At 40.1% G+C, this 17,615-nt stretch overlaps 1 protein-coding gene across 1 annotated transcript in view; it reads left to right on the forward strand.

The window, feature by feature from the left end:
- Positions 1-7,960: 7,960 nt before the first annotated feature.
- The window catches only part of HAL (histidine ammonia-lyase), a 44,135-nt gene continuing 34,480 nt past the window's right edge, over positions 7,961-17,615 (forward strand). Inside the window, exons 1-4 of the mRNA XM_082257148.1 lie at positions 7,961-8,339; positions 8,858-8,918; positions 9,969-9,996; positions 15,023-15,097. Coding sequence (XP_082113274.1) covers positions 8,093-8,339; positions 8,858-8,918; positions 9,969-9,996; positions 15,023-15,097 — 411 coding nt within the window. The 5' untranslated portion in view covers positions 7,961-8,092. The remainder of the gene's footprint in view (positions 8,340-8,857; positions 8,919-9,968; positions 9,997-15,022; positions 15,098-17,615) is intronic.

Consider the following 17,615-nt stretch of genomic DNA (forward strand, 5'->3'; position numbering starts at 1 on the left):
TAGATGGTTCGATTTCCAACTGATTCAGCAGGGACCGGCCAAGATTCAAACCATCTATGGGCAGGCTGATTGTACCCAAGTTGATCCATCGATTAACTTGGGTGCAACCAGCATGTCAGATCTTAGTTATTTATATATATATATATATATATATATATATATATATATATATATATATATATATATATATTATTTTTAGTTATATATGGCTATAGCCACCAGCAAAAGTCACTATATCCTCCCGGCAGGGACAGCTTCCCCCCGCCAGGAGAACACAATAGCTCCGCGGCATGAATTACCCAATCAACACTGACTGTTGTGATAGAGGAATCGAGCAATTTTCTTTCCCGTAACCGGTGGTTGCAGGGAAGAAAATTGCATCATCTATGGTCTGCCCTAGGCTGGCCATACACGGTTTGAACCCTTAATGGGCAGGCTGATCTATCAACTTGTGCACAACCAGCCTGCCGGATTTTCTTGTAAATATTGCAAGTGGCTGCTATAGCCACTAGGGATAATCACTTTTGATCTTCTCTCACTCACTCATCCCCGCCTTGCTGCCAGGAGAAGACAATGGCTCGGCAGGAGGGATTCCCACATAAACACTGTCTGTGTTGATGGGGGATTCTAGCGAATTTCCTGCAACCCATGTATACCAGGACCTACTCATAAATCTATATGCTTAGAACTACTAAAAAACAAAATCATCCAATCTCTGTTTGATACTTACTTCACAATGTTTTATATAATCTAATACATTTTTTTTTATGGGTCTTTTGTGACTCATGCATCAAAATGGCATGTCAGGACAAGTCTGATCATAACAGGAATATGAAGTGTTGGGGTAACAGACGCTTTAAGACTAGGTTCTAATTTGTGTGTTGTGGGAATGCATGCAACATTTTATAGTATCATCCATTTTGTTGCGTAATGCAGTGGCGTCGGTAGGTGGGGGCTGACCTGGGCTACAGCCCTGAGTGGGCCCCCAAAAAGCCCCAGGTCTCCTATCCCTAATGACAATTATTAGCCCCAAGTTCCAAGGCCAGGAGTTGGCCGGGAACTCTGGGATTGGCTGTCTGCCCTGGGGCTGCTTTGCAGGGCTGCCTCTGAAGAGGAGGGAGAGCGCCACCGCCGGTTTACATTAAAGCGGGGATCTCCCCTTTACCCTGCGCAGCCAAGTGTCATACAAAGTCCCGCCTCTTGGACTGGCTCCTATGATGGACATCTCACTTGTCCAATCCCAGGACATGTAATGTCCATCATAGGAGCTGGTCCAGGAGGCGGAACTTAGTGTGGCAACGGCCGCATGGCGCTGGGTAAGCGTAAGATCCCTGCTCAGTGTAAACTGGCTGCTCTCCTCTCCCCATGTCCTGGCAAGGCTTCACTGATAGGCACTGGCAAGGCTGTGTTAATGGGCACTGGCTAGGCTGCATTGATGGATACTGGCAAGGCTGCACTGATGGGCACAGGTAAGGCTGAGCTGATGGGCACTGGCATGGCTGCCTTGATGAGCACTGGCAAGGCTACACTGTTAGGCACTGTCTGATCAGGCTGCATTGATGGGCATCAGCAAGGCTGCTTTGATGGGCACTGGCAAAGCTGTATTGATGGGCACTGGCAAGGCTGCGGTGATGGGAATGGGTGAGGCTGAGCTTATGGACACTGTCTGATCAGGCTGCATTGATGGGCACAGGTAAGGCTGAGCTGATGGGCACTGATCAGGCTGCATTGATGGGCACTGATCGGGCTGCATTGAAGATTTGATGGGTACTGGTGAGGCTGCATTGATGAGCATTGGTGAGGCTGAGCTGATGGGCACTGATGATACTGCATTGATGGGCACTTGGGAAGCTAAGCTGATGGACACTGATGAGGCTGCATTGATGGGCACTGTAGTGGTTGCATTGAAGGGCACTGGTGAGGCTAAGCTGATGGACATTGATCAGGCTGCATTCATGGGCACAGGTAAGGCTGCATTCATGAGCACTGATGAGGCTGCATTGATGGACACAGGTGTGGCTGAGCTGATGGGCACTGGTGAGGCTGCATTGATGGGCAATGGGCATTGTGCATGGTGGGGCATTGGGCAGGGGTGAGGGGGGGCATTGGGTGGAGCTTGGGCTGAACTTACTTTAAAATGTGGGAGGGGTATTTCAAATTTACCTTAGGGTTGAAGCCCCTGGTCTTTTTCCCACCTAGCAACACCCCTTGCGGCATGATTTAAAAAAAAAAAAAAAAAAGGTCATGCACTTCTTTTGTGTTATTTTTGCACATAGGGCAGGCCATGGAAATTAATGGACTGCCATAATTGCAACAGATTTAATTGCATAAAAACACGCAAGCACTATCGCACGTGCATTAGTGTGAATGGAGTCTAAGGGTCCTTTCACACGAGCGATCTGATCAGATACGCCTGTCAGTTTTTTAGGCGGATCTGATCGGATCCCCCATGCATCCCTATGGGGCAGGGGATGTCAGCGGAGACATGTCCGCTGATACCCGCTGCCATCCGCATCCGATCCTGTCTGTGAAATCCGGACGGATGGAAACTCTATTTTCCATCCGTCCAGGGGATCGGATGGGATTGGATGAGAGTGGACAGGCGGTCCGCTCTCATCCGATTCCCCATAGAGAGCAGCGGGGCTCTGACACCTCCCTCTCCGCACACAGAGCAGAGAGGGAACTGTCACCTGCCCGCTCAGCAGGGATCTGTGTATTGATTCCCCGCTGAGCAGCACGCATCCGCCTAAGGAGGCGGACCGCGTGAAAGAAGCCTAAAGCCCCATACACACGAGTCGAAATTCGGCCGGGAATTTTCGTCCGACGACCGATCTGCCGATTTTCGGCTTGTTAGTATGATGCTTCCGACAACCGACACCAAATAAATCCTGGTGTGCAGGCTATAAGATTTTTGTCCTCCGTCCGATTTTCGTGCAGTCAGTACAGATTTCGATGGGGAAAAATCTTATCAGCAAGACTGGGCATGCTCAGAGATGAAAGAACACATACAAAGCAATCCAACACATGACATCACTTCTGAAGTAGAATTCTGTCGTGCGGGAAAATTCACATGCAGTCTAGATAGAGCACATTCCAACCAACAGACACCACTCTGGACAAAAGACGGATGACCGGAAATTTGTTGCGTGTGTACGGGGCTTAAGATTACTGCAAGCACCCTGCTTGTCCTACTTATACAAATACAACTAGATGTTAACTACCTAATGAATTGGATTTCTACTTGAAACACACAAACATATGGTAAAACACATGCACTTCACTGCAGTAAAATGAACTGTACAAACTGAGACTAGTGTGTTTTGGCAGCAGGCTCTCTGATCTTAGCATCTATGAAGATTTCCAAATTTGCTGGTTACTGCCAGGCAGATTCCAACCACTTACAGCATATAATTTGAAAGTATTTAATAACAGTCATACAAGACCACCATCTACATAGTTACATAGTTAGTCAGGTTGAAAAAAGACACAAGTCCATCTGGCTCAACCAATAAAAGTGACATACAGTATATATCACTATGCATTTTCCATCACTAGAACACAGGAGCAGATAACTGGTGACAAATTTGGCAGCCCATACCAATGATCAGTTTTCATTAGAGAAGGTCTCTCTAATCTGTTGATTTATCCCAGGAAACATCATGATTCTATCAAGCAATGACATGGTTAAACTCCCTGTGAAGTAACAGCACCTGCTTTATTTGCTCTTCTAATCTAGCACAGAGAGTGTCAGATCTCAGCCCTCTGCTATGAGAACAGCTGCTTCTTCCCATGCAACTGTAAGGAACTGTTACCTTTCACGTTAATGCGTATGCTAACGTTTGTGAATATTTGGCCTCGGCGAATGTGTTAGCAGATTATTTTCTTGAATTTACTATAATGAGTGCTAAAATGAATAGATGATGAAGACTCTATTTTTTATAATGAGTTTGAAATTTGGCTTAGGCTACATTCAAGCTTATTTAAAAAGCAAAGTGCAATAACCCATAGCCACTAAATCTCATTATGTTGCTGATTTAGTTTTGCACAGTGCATCACTAAAATAGACCCATTGTCATTTTTTTCCCTTGCTGCTAGTCTGTTTTACAAAGTCCCATTTTTTTTTAAAGCATTTTGAATTTCCTGTTGGAGAAAGGAATCTTCTTCCATTTCCTAATGGTATCCAAATTATCAACGCAGTGAGGAATTTGTAGTGTGTGTGTGTTACACCATTGATCTTGGACAGTGCTCACCTGCTAGATTTCCTAAATCCCTGTTCACAGGAGCCTCCGCTTGTAGAAAAGCAGTGATTACAGCAAGCTTTTTCAAAGCTTTTGGCAAGTTCCAGACAGTATAAGGGCTCTTTCACATGGGCTTTCCGTGAGAGAGCTCCGCTGCGGTCCCTTTTTTTTTTTTTTTTTTTTTCACGGAGCGGATGACATTTCTGTCATCCGCTCCGTAGGTCCGCATATCATCCCATCCGTTTGCGGATGATATGCGGACATAATGTAAGTCTATGGGGATTGCGGATGTCAGCGGATGACACCGCTGACATCCGATTTTCCTTCCTTTCCGTTTTTTGAAGGGAGGAAAAATAGGGTTCTGTTCCGTTCGAAAAAACGGAAGAGAACTGAAAGGAAGGAAATCGGATGTCAGCGGATGGTATTCCGCTGACATCCGCAATGCCATAGACTTCCATTATGTCCGCAAATCATCCGCAAAAAAATAGGATGATTTGCGGACATACGGAAAGCCCGTGTGAAAGAGCCCTAAGGATGTTCCAGAGATCTTAATGGGAGTACTTTAAGTGACGCTAAACTTTGATTTTGGGGCCAGTTCACACCAAAGAAACACAGTCCAAATGCTTTCCAGATGATTTTTTTCATGCGCTTTTTTGATGCATTCCAGTGTTTTTTTTTTTTAGTTTCTCCCTCCTTTTCTTTATTCACATTAAGGGCCAGTTCACACCACATGTCATCCAGTGCATTTTTTTTCTGCATTGAAAACGCATGGAAACTAGGTTAAATTATTTCTAATGGCATACTTCCAACCAGTGCCGTCAGTTCCAGGGCATTCCAGTTCCAGAAAAAGAAAAGTAGAACATGCTGCATTTTTCCTGTGCTGGAACGTGGTAAAACTCTTTAAAAAAATGTACTGGAACGCTTTAAAATGCACCAGATCCCAGTACAGTGAAACAAAAAACAGGAATAAAGAAGAGAAAACTCATCTGGAATGCATAAAATGCATTAAAAATGCATCGGAATGTGTTAAAAATGCGCATTCAGAAATGCATCCGGAATGGGTCTGGAGTGCGTTTTTCCAGTGTGAACCGGCCCTAAATAAAAACATGTGTTTCAGTGTGTTCTGGGGCGTTTTTGATGTGTTGCAGTGAATTTTTTTTTTTCTTAACCTTGAATAAGGACATGTGTGTTTCAGTGCATTTTTGATGTGTTTTACTACGTTCCAGCACAGTTCAGTGCATAAAAAAAAAAAATGCAGCATGTTCTATTTTTTTTACTAAAACTGACCACACTGTTAACTATAACATTGAAAACCATACAACCTACTATCCATGCGTTTTTTGATGCAAAAAAAAAACAGCCAAAAAAATGGACTGCATGTGGTGTGAACTGGCCCCTAAACATAATTATTTTTCAAGTATGTATTCTTAAAGTGTTTATAACCCTAAAAAAAAAAAAAAAAAAAAAAGGTATCCTGTTCGTTTGCACCAGTACTTGAGCTGTGTAATTTGAAATACCTGAAATAACCTGAAACAACCTGAAATACCTGGTTGATCCTGCCCTCCCCCCTGTAAACTGATCTCGGTTTATCATGGCTATTGAGCCCTGACACCATGGTCAATTTGCGTTCCTCCGTCCTCCTCCCTCCTCCCTTCTCTGCCTGTCAGCTCCGACTGCTGCTATCCTTTCTGAGTGTCATTTCTAAAATCCCCTCTATTACATTAACTAATGTGCCCAGTGTATGGGGTTTTGTAAAAATAAGCCATTCTATACTGTGTTTCTGAGTGGTGCTCATGTGTCCGGCTGCCTCTCTCCTCCCAGCTGACATCAGCAGGGGTTTCTCGGCCCCTCCTGCTGCAGCTTTCAGACTGGGAGATGAGAGAGGCGGGCGGTCACGTGTGCGCAGAGTGGTGCTCAGAAATACAGTATATTAGGAGAGGGTTGGGACTTTATATGATGCATATGACACATGACTAGATAATTAATGAAAAACATGACATATTTTTTAACGTACAGAAACAGGTAAAATGGCATCTTGCAATAGATACATACATGGAAATTGGTATATGTATGTATGTATGTATGTGTGTGTGTATATGTATGTATGTATATATATATATATATATATATATATATATATATATATATATATATATATATATATATATATATATATATATATATATATATATATATATACACAAACATATAATCAATACCATAACATATTGCATTTCATGTTTATACAACTACAAATGTTGTCATAACACTGTATCATATGATAATAGGAGCCAATTTGTACTCCATGTCATATAATTGTGGATATGACAAAAAATATCATAATGATATCTAAAAGTAGAAAATATAACAAAATGTAGGTATAAAGCATAGCTGTATCGCGTTTTGTGGATTTGCTCCACTTCCTCAAGAGTGGATGTATAATATTTATCTGCAAAAAAAATATGTATAGAGATACCAATGGTATAATAATTACCTCAAAAAGCGAGGGGTGGAGAGTTATTGAAGGAGGAAGAAAAATAGAAAATCCCTCCTTAGATACTTACAAAAAGGCTTCAAGTTCAAAGTTACTTTCTGCTATAAAACATACCCAATAAAAAAAAATGTAAAAAATCAAATTTCTTCATCCATTTAGGCCAATATGGATTCTGCTACATATTTTTGGTAAAAAAAATCCCTATAGGTGTATATTGATTGGTTTGCGCAAAAGTTATAGCGTCTACAAATGATGGGATATTTTTATTTATTTTACGACTTATAGCGGGACTGTGATATTGCAGCGGACAAATCGGACACCTAATTGATGCTTTTGACACTTTTCGGGGACCAGTGACACTAATACAGTGATTAGTGCTAAAAAAAATATTTAAGGTCACTGTACTAATGACACTGGCTGGGAAGGGATTCACATCAGGGGTGATCAAAGGGTTATCTGTGTGCCTAGCCTGTGCTTACTCACTGTGGGGGAGGTGCTTTGACTAGGGGAAGACAAAGATCTGCAGAAACACAGGTTCAATGCCTTCCCTTCTCACAAACCAACAATCTGCCTAAGATAGGCAGATTGCTGGTGTCCTGGGTAATCGGCGAGTGGCAGTGGACATCGAATCTGTGATACCCTCTGCGCATGATCATAGTGGAAATGGGTCACTGGCAGCGTGCACGTGTGCCCCATAAGTGTCATATCACGTACTAGGTACGTGGTCTGGCAAAGAGCAACCTACCGCAGTAAATGTACGGTGGGCGGTTTGTAAGTGGTTAAAGCTGCTGTGATGAAAAAAAAAAACTGAGCTCCTCATAGCAATCAGCCAGATTGCATCTTCCCTATGATGTGGAAATATGAAATCTGGGTTGCAATAGGTAATCACTCCTATTTTGTGATACTATTTAAAAATCAAAGTTTTCCTCTCTTTCTGTCTTACTAAACATGATGGAAATTATCTTTAGCAGGATAAATATATCTCAGATTAAAAAAAAATAACCTTGTTCTGTTATTGAGTGTTTTACTACATTTTCTTTGTATGTGAATGCATGCTCTCTCTAAGGTTCATAATATATTAGTGTGATACTTATTTTCTGAAGGGTATTATTTTGCTAGATATAAAAATGTCAAAGTTTTGCCTTATTTTTAAAGACAAGTGGGTGTGCCTTTTGGTCTGCTTGCAATTGGACACTCTTCCTCAATCATTAACCTTAAAAGCCAGCAAGTTATTTGGGATGATGCCACTAGCCTGTTTTCTCCACTTAGGAAATGTCAGTATAGGCTCTATAGACTGCTAAACTAACCCTAACATTCTCCATTTGGTACCAGCTTTAATAGTTGACTCTGTCTTGTGAAAATGCCAAGATACACTGTACACGTACGGGGAGAGTGGTTGGCAGTGCCTTGTAAGGACCCTAAAAAAACTATCAGATGCCTGGGCAAGGAAGCTCTGAGGAGGTATATAAAGAATAAACCAGATAATGGAGGCTTTGATTCACTGGATAATGTCAAATTTTACCTCCGAAGATGTAAAGGACTGGGTTTACTAGATCTTGATGACACATTGGAAGATTGCCTGGAGGATAATGATTTTGTTGAAGTTGGTAAGATTTTTTTTTTTTTTTTTTTTAATTAATTACGAGTGTGAGTTATGGTAAGTTGTATACATGTGTGTGTATTTGCCTTTGGTATATTCTGAAGATGGATTTTGTCTCATAATGTTAAAAAGCGGCTTCTCAATTTTGATTCCTGGTCGCGGCATCTGTAGCATTTGCAAATCCGTATCATATTGTATTTTCTAACTTTTTGCCAATACAAAAGTGTGCTATAGTTAGCTACAGTATATGAATTATGTAAACTCTAATAGAGTTGGCATTTTACTCATTCTTTTTTTTTTTTTGTTCTTTACTGTGATTGTTAATACCTTATTACTGGACAACAATAAATCAAACCAAGATGTAAATCAAAAATAGTTATCTGATCTAGCCATGGGACTTTGGAAATGTTATCTTACAATCTAAAAACACTGTCAGAATTGCATGATCAGTTGCCATGACTTGGGTATTGATTATATATTTTTACGCTTGCATGAATTGTTGATTGATCATTTTGTTTATTTAAGTTATGGAAGGAGATGTGATGTCCCCAGACTTTATACCGTCTCAGCCAGAAGGTGTTCATTTGTATCCTTTAGTGAATGATATATATATTTTTTTTTGTGTGTGCATTTTTTTATTTTTTTATTTTTTTAATCATGGTAAAGCATAAAGAAAGGGGGAAAAAAAGAAGCACCTAGTACAAGTGTAGGAATTTCAGATATCTATGCTGCAGGCCAACAGGCTTGGACAACTGATGCTTTTCAAGCTGTAATTCTGCAATAGACAGGAAGCCAAATGTTGTCATGCCCCAAAGCTAGAGGGTGTGCCCATTAACACCGGACAATTCCAGACACCTACATCTGCCTGGATTCCCCAACATGCACTGAGTGGAACAGTATTCATAAACCTGGCTAAAATATGATTCAGTGAATAAATACATGTGAAGATATAAGCCAAATTTTCAGGGAATACATAATAAAGGGCAATGAGGTTCTTTTTAGAAAGTCTTTTGGATTCCTCAGCTGTCAAACTTCAGGTACTTTTTTGGATCGAGTGGGAAAAGATTACCTCTATTTATAAGTTGTCTTCCCTTTTGGGGAGATTTCTACTCACTCCATATTCTGTCTGGCACCCATCAAAGAGACATAAATAAACGAAAAAGCTCTCCAGTGAGGTGCAAGACAAAACTCAACAAAGGGTCAAGCCTTTCCCTGCACTGTATAACCTAAAAAGATTGACTTGGATTTTAAATAATTTAAAAAGCCAGTTTAGAGGCATGAATATCCATTGGTGAAACTGCATTTTACATCAAAGAAGAGAAGGCAAAAACGTAAAATCATTTTTGTAAGATGAATGTGATAGTGATAATAGAAAATATGCTATTACATAATTTGTCTAAAGTATGGCAAATCTTGGGTGAATCAGGCATTGTGTTTTTCACATACCTTAACCACCCTTTTCCACTAGCACCTCCTTCAGCCTTGATGCTATAATGTTACTACTATATAGCCTTGATGCTATAATAAATACTTTCCAGTTAAATTAATTTGTTTCCATGATGAATTAAATTGTTATATTGCTTCTTGTATATTTTTTCCCTCAGTAAGCACTTGCATTTCTTTAACAAATACACAGATATAGCAAATATAAAGAACCAGTAAAGGTGAGTGTTTTTCCTGATTCGTAACTGAAATCATAGAGAAAATTTATAAATGCTTTGTTTGCTCATAAGATGTAATAATGCATAAATACGAATATAATCTACCGACTTGGGTGAGAGCTTGTATGTCTCTGTAAAATGTATATGCAGTCAAAAAATATTAGGGAAAGTATTACACATTAATCTGGTAAAGTAGTTGGGGAACAAAATATTAAAAATATTTAATTTTTCAGCATAGACACTCACATCTTTCCAGTCAGGCCTCATGCATATTGGCCATAAAGCCCCAAAGCAGCAGACTCTGGTATTTTAGTTGCGGGTGGACAACAGTACAGCTCAGTACACAGTCCAGATGCAGAAGCAGTCAGCAGCTAAAGCTGGATACACACTATACAACTATCTATAGATTTTTTCCTTTAGATTTACCAAAACCATATAAGATGAGGTCAAACCTAAATGCTTTCAGTTCATATGCAATCAGGCCAGCCCTTGCACTACATAGTTGAAGGTAAATCTAAAGGAAATCAAACAACAAAAGTTGTATAGTGTGTATCCAGCTTAAGACTTTAGGAGGCTGCCGGCAGCAGAAACTTGATGGTGCACTGAGCTGTACTAACTTTTAGGGCAGTATGCACCAAGGGACCAGGGCTGGGACAAGGGGTGGGCAGGAGGGTAGGGTGCCCTGGGCATTGTGGTATTATGTGTGTGGGGGGGGGAATCTGTGTTGGAAGGCGGAATGTGGGGGCAGCAGGGGGTAAGTATTGTTCTAGGAGGGGGAATATGAGGAGGGGGGAGTGCTAAGAGTGGTGATCTAGGGAAATTTGTGTTGGGGGGGGGGTTTGTACTGAGAGGGGGAAATTTCAAGTGGGGGGGAGGAGATGTGTACTAGGAGGGGACATTTTAGGGGTAGAGGATTTGTGCTAGGAGGATTTTTTTTTTTTTTTTTTTGGGTGCTTTAATGCTTGGGCGTAAGCATGCATATTTGTGCTCAGTGTTTTTGTGGGGGATTTTTGCTGACGCATAATGCTCACACATCTTGAGGGCGGGGGAGCAGTTTGGCATGTTCGCCCTGGGCTCTAGATGACCATGTACCAGCATTGCAATGGATGAACGCCCAGAATGCAGACTACTTGCATTCTAAGCATTCATCCTTGGACTTGGTGCAACATCCAGTCACAGCAGCTGCCAGCCAGCCTACTGGCAAGAGGACTGGACAGTGCGCCTGTGTCTTCCACCCGTGTCTCATGAATTGTGGCTAAATGCCCAGTGTGCATAAGACCTTAGAGCTTAACAGGCAACATGCAAATATTAAGCAATGGACTACCTACATAAGCTATAACTCAACTATATCACCTTTCTGCCACATTGCTGGTTGCAAGGTACAGTATACTTACGGTCTAAGTTATTAAGTATGGTGTAATGTGGATTTGCTGCAGTGAAAATAACTTAAACATTTGTCCATTTCAAACACCCGATTTACATGAAGAAGCTCTATGTCCACCTGCATGTAACTAGATGTTGAAGTACACACAAGTGCACTTCACCTCACTTTCACTTTCTGCTATAGTATATCAAGCCCAGGATTACCTAACTTCATTACACCTCTCGTTCTGGGTGAATATAATGGTTAGGATATAAAAATATTATCAGGTCTTTCAGCCTTCACTTTTACTACAGTCAGTTCGTGAATAAGATGACTAGATTCTTTTCAGTAATTGACCTAAAATATTCTGGGTCTATATGATTGGGACAGGTGAGATAAAGTGGGGGGGGGAGGGGCCTTCTCTTAAGCTGGGTATTTTCTAATAGCCCTGGATGTATTTTATGTAAATTATATATAGTGTGTAATGGCACTTTTCCACTGCAAGTACGGGCTTGGCCCTGCTTGGCCCGGTTTGCTTTTCCACTGCTGGTACCGCATGGCACGGTGTTGGAACGGTTCGGTACGGTACGGTATGGTTTGCTTTTCCACTAAAGTAGTACTAAAGTTAAGTGGGTGGGATAACAATGATTCTCTGACCAATCAGTGGCTAGTAGTGAATGCATGCAAAGGATTGTGGGATATGGTACCGGTATGGTACCTCTTGGAACCACAATCGAGGTGGTACTGTTTTTGAGAGCCGTCCCGTTCGGTTCCATGCAGTGGAAAAGCGCCGCCGTACCGTACCGAACCGTTCCTACACCGTACCATGTGGTACCAGCAGTGGAAAAGCACAAAAGCGAGCCGAACCATTCGGTTCCATGCAGTGGAAAAGCGCCATAAGTCATAACTGCAACTGATGAGAAATAATCTGGTCACACTTATGTTTAAAGTGTGCTTAAAGTCACTGATGGTTAGAATATTTTTATTATGTTGTAGTTATTCACCTATGCAAATATTTGGTTTGAAATCATTGGGGGTGGGTTCCGTCCCCCCCCCCCCCCCCCGTTAATAAATATGTTTTATTGAAAGTTGTCTTAAAATTGCATACAACCATAGCTGAAAATAAAGGTACCACAGCTCAAGTATCGGACAAAAAAAAATGTAGCCGATCACATTTTCTGCTAATAAAAACTGGATTACTAGGAGAGCTGGGTATGCCTGTGACGTGAACTGAAGTAGCCAGATTTATGAGGTTCTTAGAATATATGCAACATCTCAATTAAGATATAATAAGCACTTGATGGTCATGTAACCAGGTATAGCACTTCCTCGTAGGAGACAATTATTTAACTGGTTCTTTCCCCAAACTGTGCAGAGGCCACCATTTACACAGGCTACAGTCCATTCAATCTGGCTCCAATAAACAGTCTAGGGCAGGGATCTCCAAACTATGACCCCCCTCCAAGCTGTTGCGGAAATATATGTCCCATGAGGTATTGTAAAACTCTGACATTCACAGACATGACTAGGCATGGTGGAAATTGTAGTTCCTAAACAACTGGAGGGCCGTAGTTTGGAGACCCCTAGTCTAGGGTGGGATTTATTGCTTGTAGAAGTCTGGGTGGTATGGGATACTCCAAAACACTTAATTATAATAGGATGACACACTTTACCAAGTAAAGCATAATTGAACAGCATCCTGCTAGATTATGTTTGTTTTCAAGGTTCTCTCCACAACTTTAACAGAAAACGGCTTGCTTTTTGAGATCTTGAGTTTAAAGCACTTGTTGTGATCTATGAGTTTATAGCACTGTAACATCATAGCATTCCACTGAAAACGTCTCTGCTTCCGGGAGAGAGACTTCACATATAGCGACATGTCAGCTCCTCATAGGTAGAGAGAGCTACATGATGCTAAGGGAAGTGTAAGATATGATGGGCACGTGTGGGTGGAGGGCAGGGCAGAACTGAAGGCTGTGTGTGTGTGCAGACAATGCTGAGTGAGGACAGATACAAATAAAATGTGCTGATAAAACCGGGAGTCTGAGACTCCTGGGTCCCCCCACTACAGTGAGTCATGCAGAATTATGTCAACGATTGCTGTCTAAAGTGCTACACACAGCAGGAAAGTTGCATAACCAGTGGCTGGGAGGATGGAGAGTGTAATGGCCACTGGTCTCGTATAATGGAAGTTAAGAGGACACAGCACTTTATCATACTAAAAGAATGACATTATCAACTCCTGGATGGCAGTCAATGGAAAGGAGAACATTTTACATAAGGGAATGAGTGCTCCTACAATGATGCAATAATTTTTCTACCTGGAGTTATGCTTTAAACCAGCAGTCTCTGAGAGAGAGCTACCATTGACACCCAAGCAGAAAGGCACATAGTCACTAGGATCTTGACCTTAGATCAGTACTCACAATATCCCATAGGCAGCTGCACACCTCCCAGCTTCCACCAGGCACTCCTCAGTGAGGGCTCAAGACCAAATCCTGAAAAATTAGGAATATTTCCCCCCCCCCCCAGCTCTGCTACAGCATCAGCAGACTCCAGCAGGACTGCCTCAAAGGGGCAGGAGCCCCTGAGGCTAGGGAATTCTCCAGCAGGAAAAGACGTTCGCCACTACTGAAGTCCCTAGACTTTATGTTCCTTCCCAGTCACCTACTGGCCACACAACCCCAGGGGTTGGCAGCAGCACAATAAATATTCAAGCTGCCCATTTGATGTCCATTTTTAAGCCTCCAAAATGCAGGGGGAAGCAATCAAAACTGCAGCTTGTGAAATCCAGAACAGCTCAAAGTAATCAATCGCTGCTCCAATTAATACAGAGGAGCCAAAAACGAAATATACATTTATGCTAGGCGGGTGTTACACAGATAAGCTTTTTAAAACCTGGATTAACTAGTCTAGTTACTCCAGTGATCATCGTCTAGGGCAAGGTCAGAACTGTAAAGTCTACATTTTAGCTTCACTGCTGCAGTAAATTGTTAGGGGTAAATAAAATGTGTAGGATAAATTTTCTTGGCCTACATTTGACCCACTACTACTAGTCGGAAATTTAGAAAAGCCTCTAGAAGTGCCCATAATGAGATCCAGATGATTGTTGCTGGATATGGCTCCATGCCTAGGAGCAACATATGACCCTTGGAGACATACCACAGCCAAATAATTGATAATCAATAGAACTGATTGTCTGAAATGGATGTTCATGGCTAACTGTTATAGTTCTTACAGGAAATGGCTGCCATTGTGAATGGTTTCATTAAAATGCTCGTTTAGCTTAACATAGATGGAACATAGAGAAAGGTAGCACAAACTGACCTGTAGGAGGTAATTTTATCGAATCTGGAGTAGCTAAGCATGACATACAATCAGCTTCCATTTTGAACTTGTTCACTTTGTTCCCTCAGTTTTGAAAATGAAAGAGAATTTGATTGGTTATCGTGCACAGCTGCTTCAGATTCTGGCTGCTAAAGTTTTGATTCCCTCATTTAAAAATGTATTCAATCCCCTGACACAAAATGCTATGTGATATAGTAGTAGCATAGTAACTTTATCAGTTTTCTCCTATTGAGGTTTGCTTTAAATGATTCCATTTTTATGTGTAATGTCTGTTTGTACCCATTAACATTTTCTGAAACTAACAGTCTTTTTGTGCAGTATATTAGTATAGATGGAGACAGCCTGACAACACAAGATTTGCTTAACCTGGGTAAAGGACTCTATAAAATAAGGGTAACTATTTTACTTAATCTATGTAGAAATGTATCATTTTTATTTAAATAATTGTGAACACTTTTCAATCAGTTTTATCACCCTATCTACTCTAGGGGTAATGAACCCACTCAAAATGATACTACCTACACATATTTATGAATCGAATGCCCTCCAAATCAAGATACTCAAAATTTTCTTCAAGAGTAAACTCACTATTCACAAAATGTATTTGAAGAAATAAATCACCTGGAATTAAAACAGAGTATGTTGCACCACCTAGAATTAGACTTCGCAATGCCTGATCTATTTGATTATTCTCAAGCTGTTCAATTTAACAGAATAATTGAAAAATCTATACCAAATAACTCCAAAAATGTGGGACTTTCTTTTGAAAAAGACACACTTTTAGACATTTTTATGGTCAACCAATAAAAAAAGAAAAAAATATATATAAGTTCTTAATATACAAGTTCTTTAGTAATTTACACACTTGCACTTTAGGCAAGCTACAGCTCTGGAAACATTTTACTACCTATGACACTAACTACACTATTGATAATTGAGACACTCCCAAACTAGCTAATTCACATAGCCTTAGGCTGGATACACCCTATACAACTTTCTTTTAGATTTTTTTTTTCTTTTAGAATAACCAAAACCATATGAGGTCAAACCTAAACACTTTAAATTTGTATGCAATCGGGCAGACCCTTGCACTACACAGTTGAAGGTAAATCTAAAGGAAATCGAATAAAAGTCGTATAGTGTGTATCCAGCTTTAAGCTGGTTATAGATGGAACGATTTGCTTTCCTGCAACCTGTACAACATGCAAACAATTCTCTTACCCATAGAAACTCTAATAACTAAGTGCATTCAAAAGCTGGGTATACACTAACAGAATTTCATTTGAAATTTTTCATTAAATGCTTATCAGATTTTCTAGTTTTTAGTGGTGCAAAGTTGACATTTGTTTGACCACAGTAATGAGAAAATTTGAAAGTGCAAGATGGGAAATGGTTCTTTAATGCATTTCTAAAGCTGGGTATATACGCTAGTGGAATTTTCGAAAAATAATTTGTATGAAAAATCTCAATACATTCAATGACTTGACCTCAAAATTTTGTTTGCTTTTAAAGTCTAAAGTTCATCTTTTCAAAAAAAATAAAAATAAATGCACATTTTATTTTTTGCAGGTAACTTTTTTTTTTTTTACCGCTGCCTGCAGAGCATGGCACCTGCGATCAGCAGATTATGGGTGCAATGTCAGGTTCTTGCACAGTCTTCCTCTAGCTTTGTGCCCTGATCCCACCTTACGTCCATGCCCGTGTGCTCCCACCTTATTCAAACTAAAGTATATCTGGTGCAGTGGCAGACGTACTTGAAGTTTTTCATTTACCAATCTCTGAATGAATAATGCAGCTGTGTGAGCAGAGCCCTGCACGGCCACACTGTTTTCAAAAAGTGACAGCGGGCACAGGGAGAGAATGTAACTTGGTCCTTAATGTGAGCTTATCCTTTTAACATGAATTTCAGAACGAATATATTGAACGGAAACTACATACACTGTTAGAAAAAAGTGTGCAAAATAAACATTTTCCATCCTGCCCGCTTGAGTTTTCTCATCACTGCAATTGAAAATGAGCATTAATTTGACCCCACTAACGATTAGAAAATCGAACAAACGCTCTTAAAATGAAAAATATCAAATGAAATTCTACTAGTGTATACTCAACAGTGTATGTGGTTTACATTTGGGAAAATCTATTTCTTCCAAAATAGAATGTCAAAAGCAAATTTAAATGTAAAAGTACTTTTGAACGACCTTCAAGCTGTCGAATCTACTGGGAATTTTTGTACAAAGTTTTTTTTCAAAATTCTATTAGTGTATACCCAGCTTTACACAATATTTAATCAACCAAATTTTAAAGGTACTTCAGCAAAAATGTAAAATGTTTAGAACGTCAGAACTAACCAAATTAGAAAAAAAATGTATACGTTTACATTTTTATATATTTTCTCTAAATCTGACACAGACCGTCCAAGAAATAACATACAAGATCATTGCAAGGTGGTACAAAACGCCTCTAAATCTACAAAAGATGTTTCCTACATCTGACCTATTATGTTGGAAATAAATGGATAATTCTGAAACCCTTTCACATGTTTGTTCTAAAATGTATTCTTTTTGGTGCACAGTCAAGGTGTGTGTGGTGTGTGCTAAATCTCAATACCAGCAAAGCTAAGCTTGTAAGAATGTAAAAAATATTGTAGTCTACTAACTACAAAATACCAACATCTAGTAATACCAAAATACTGCAAAATAATACCTGCTCCATCTATTTCTATCTGGATTAAGGAAATGAACTGTTGTAAAAAAAAAAATACCTAAACATATGTAAACCTTGTCATGATTTTAAGACAGCTAATACATATACAAAATGTAAAACTGATAATTCATCATGACTATCTTGGAAAAATGGTTACTTTACTTTCAAAGAGTTTTATTAAAAATTTTAAATGTTTCAAAACAAGCAA

This window comes from Pelophylax lessonae (genome assembly GCF_965119305.1).
Source record: "Pelophylax lessonae genome assembly, chromosome: 4".
NCBI classification, from domain to species: Eukaryota; Metazoa; Chordata; class Amphibia; order Anura; family Ranidae; genus Pelophylax; species Pelophylax lessonae.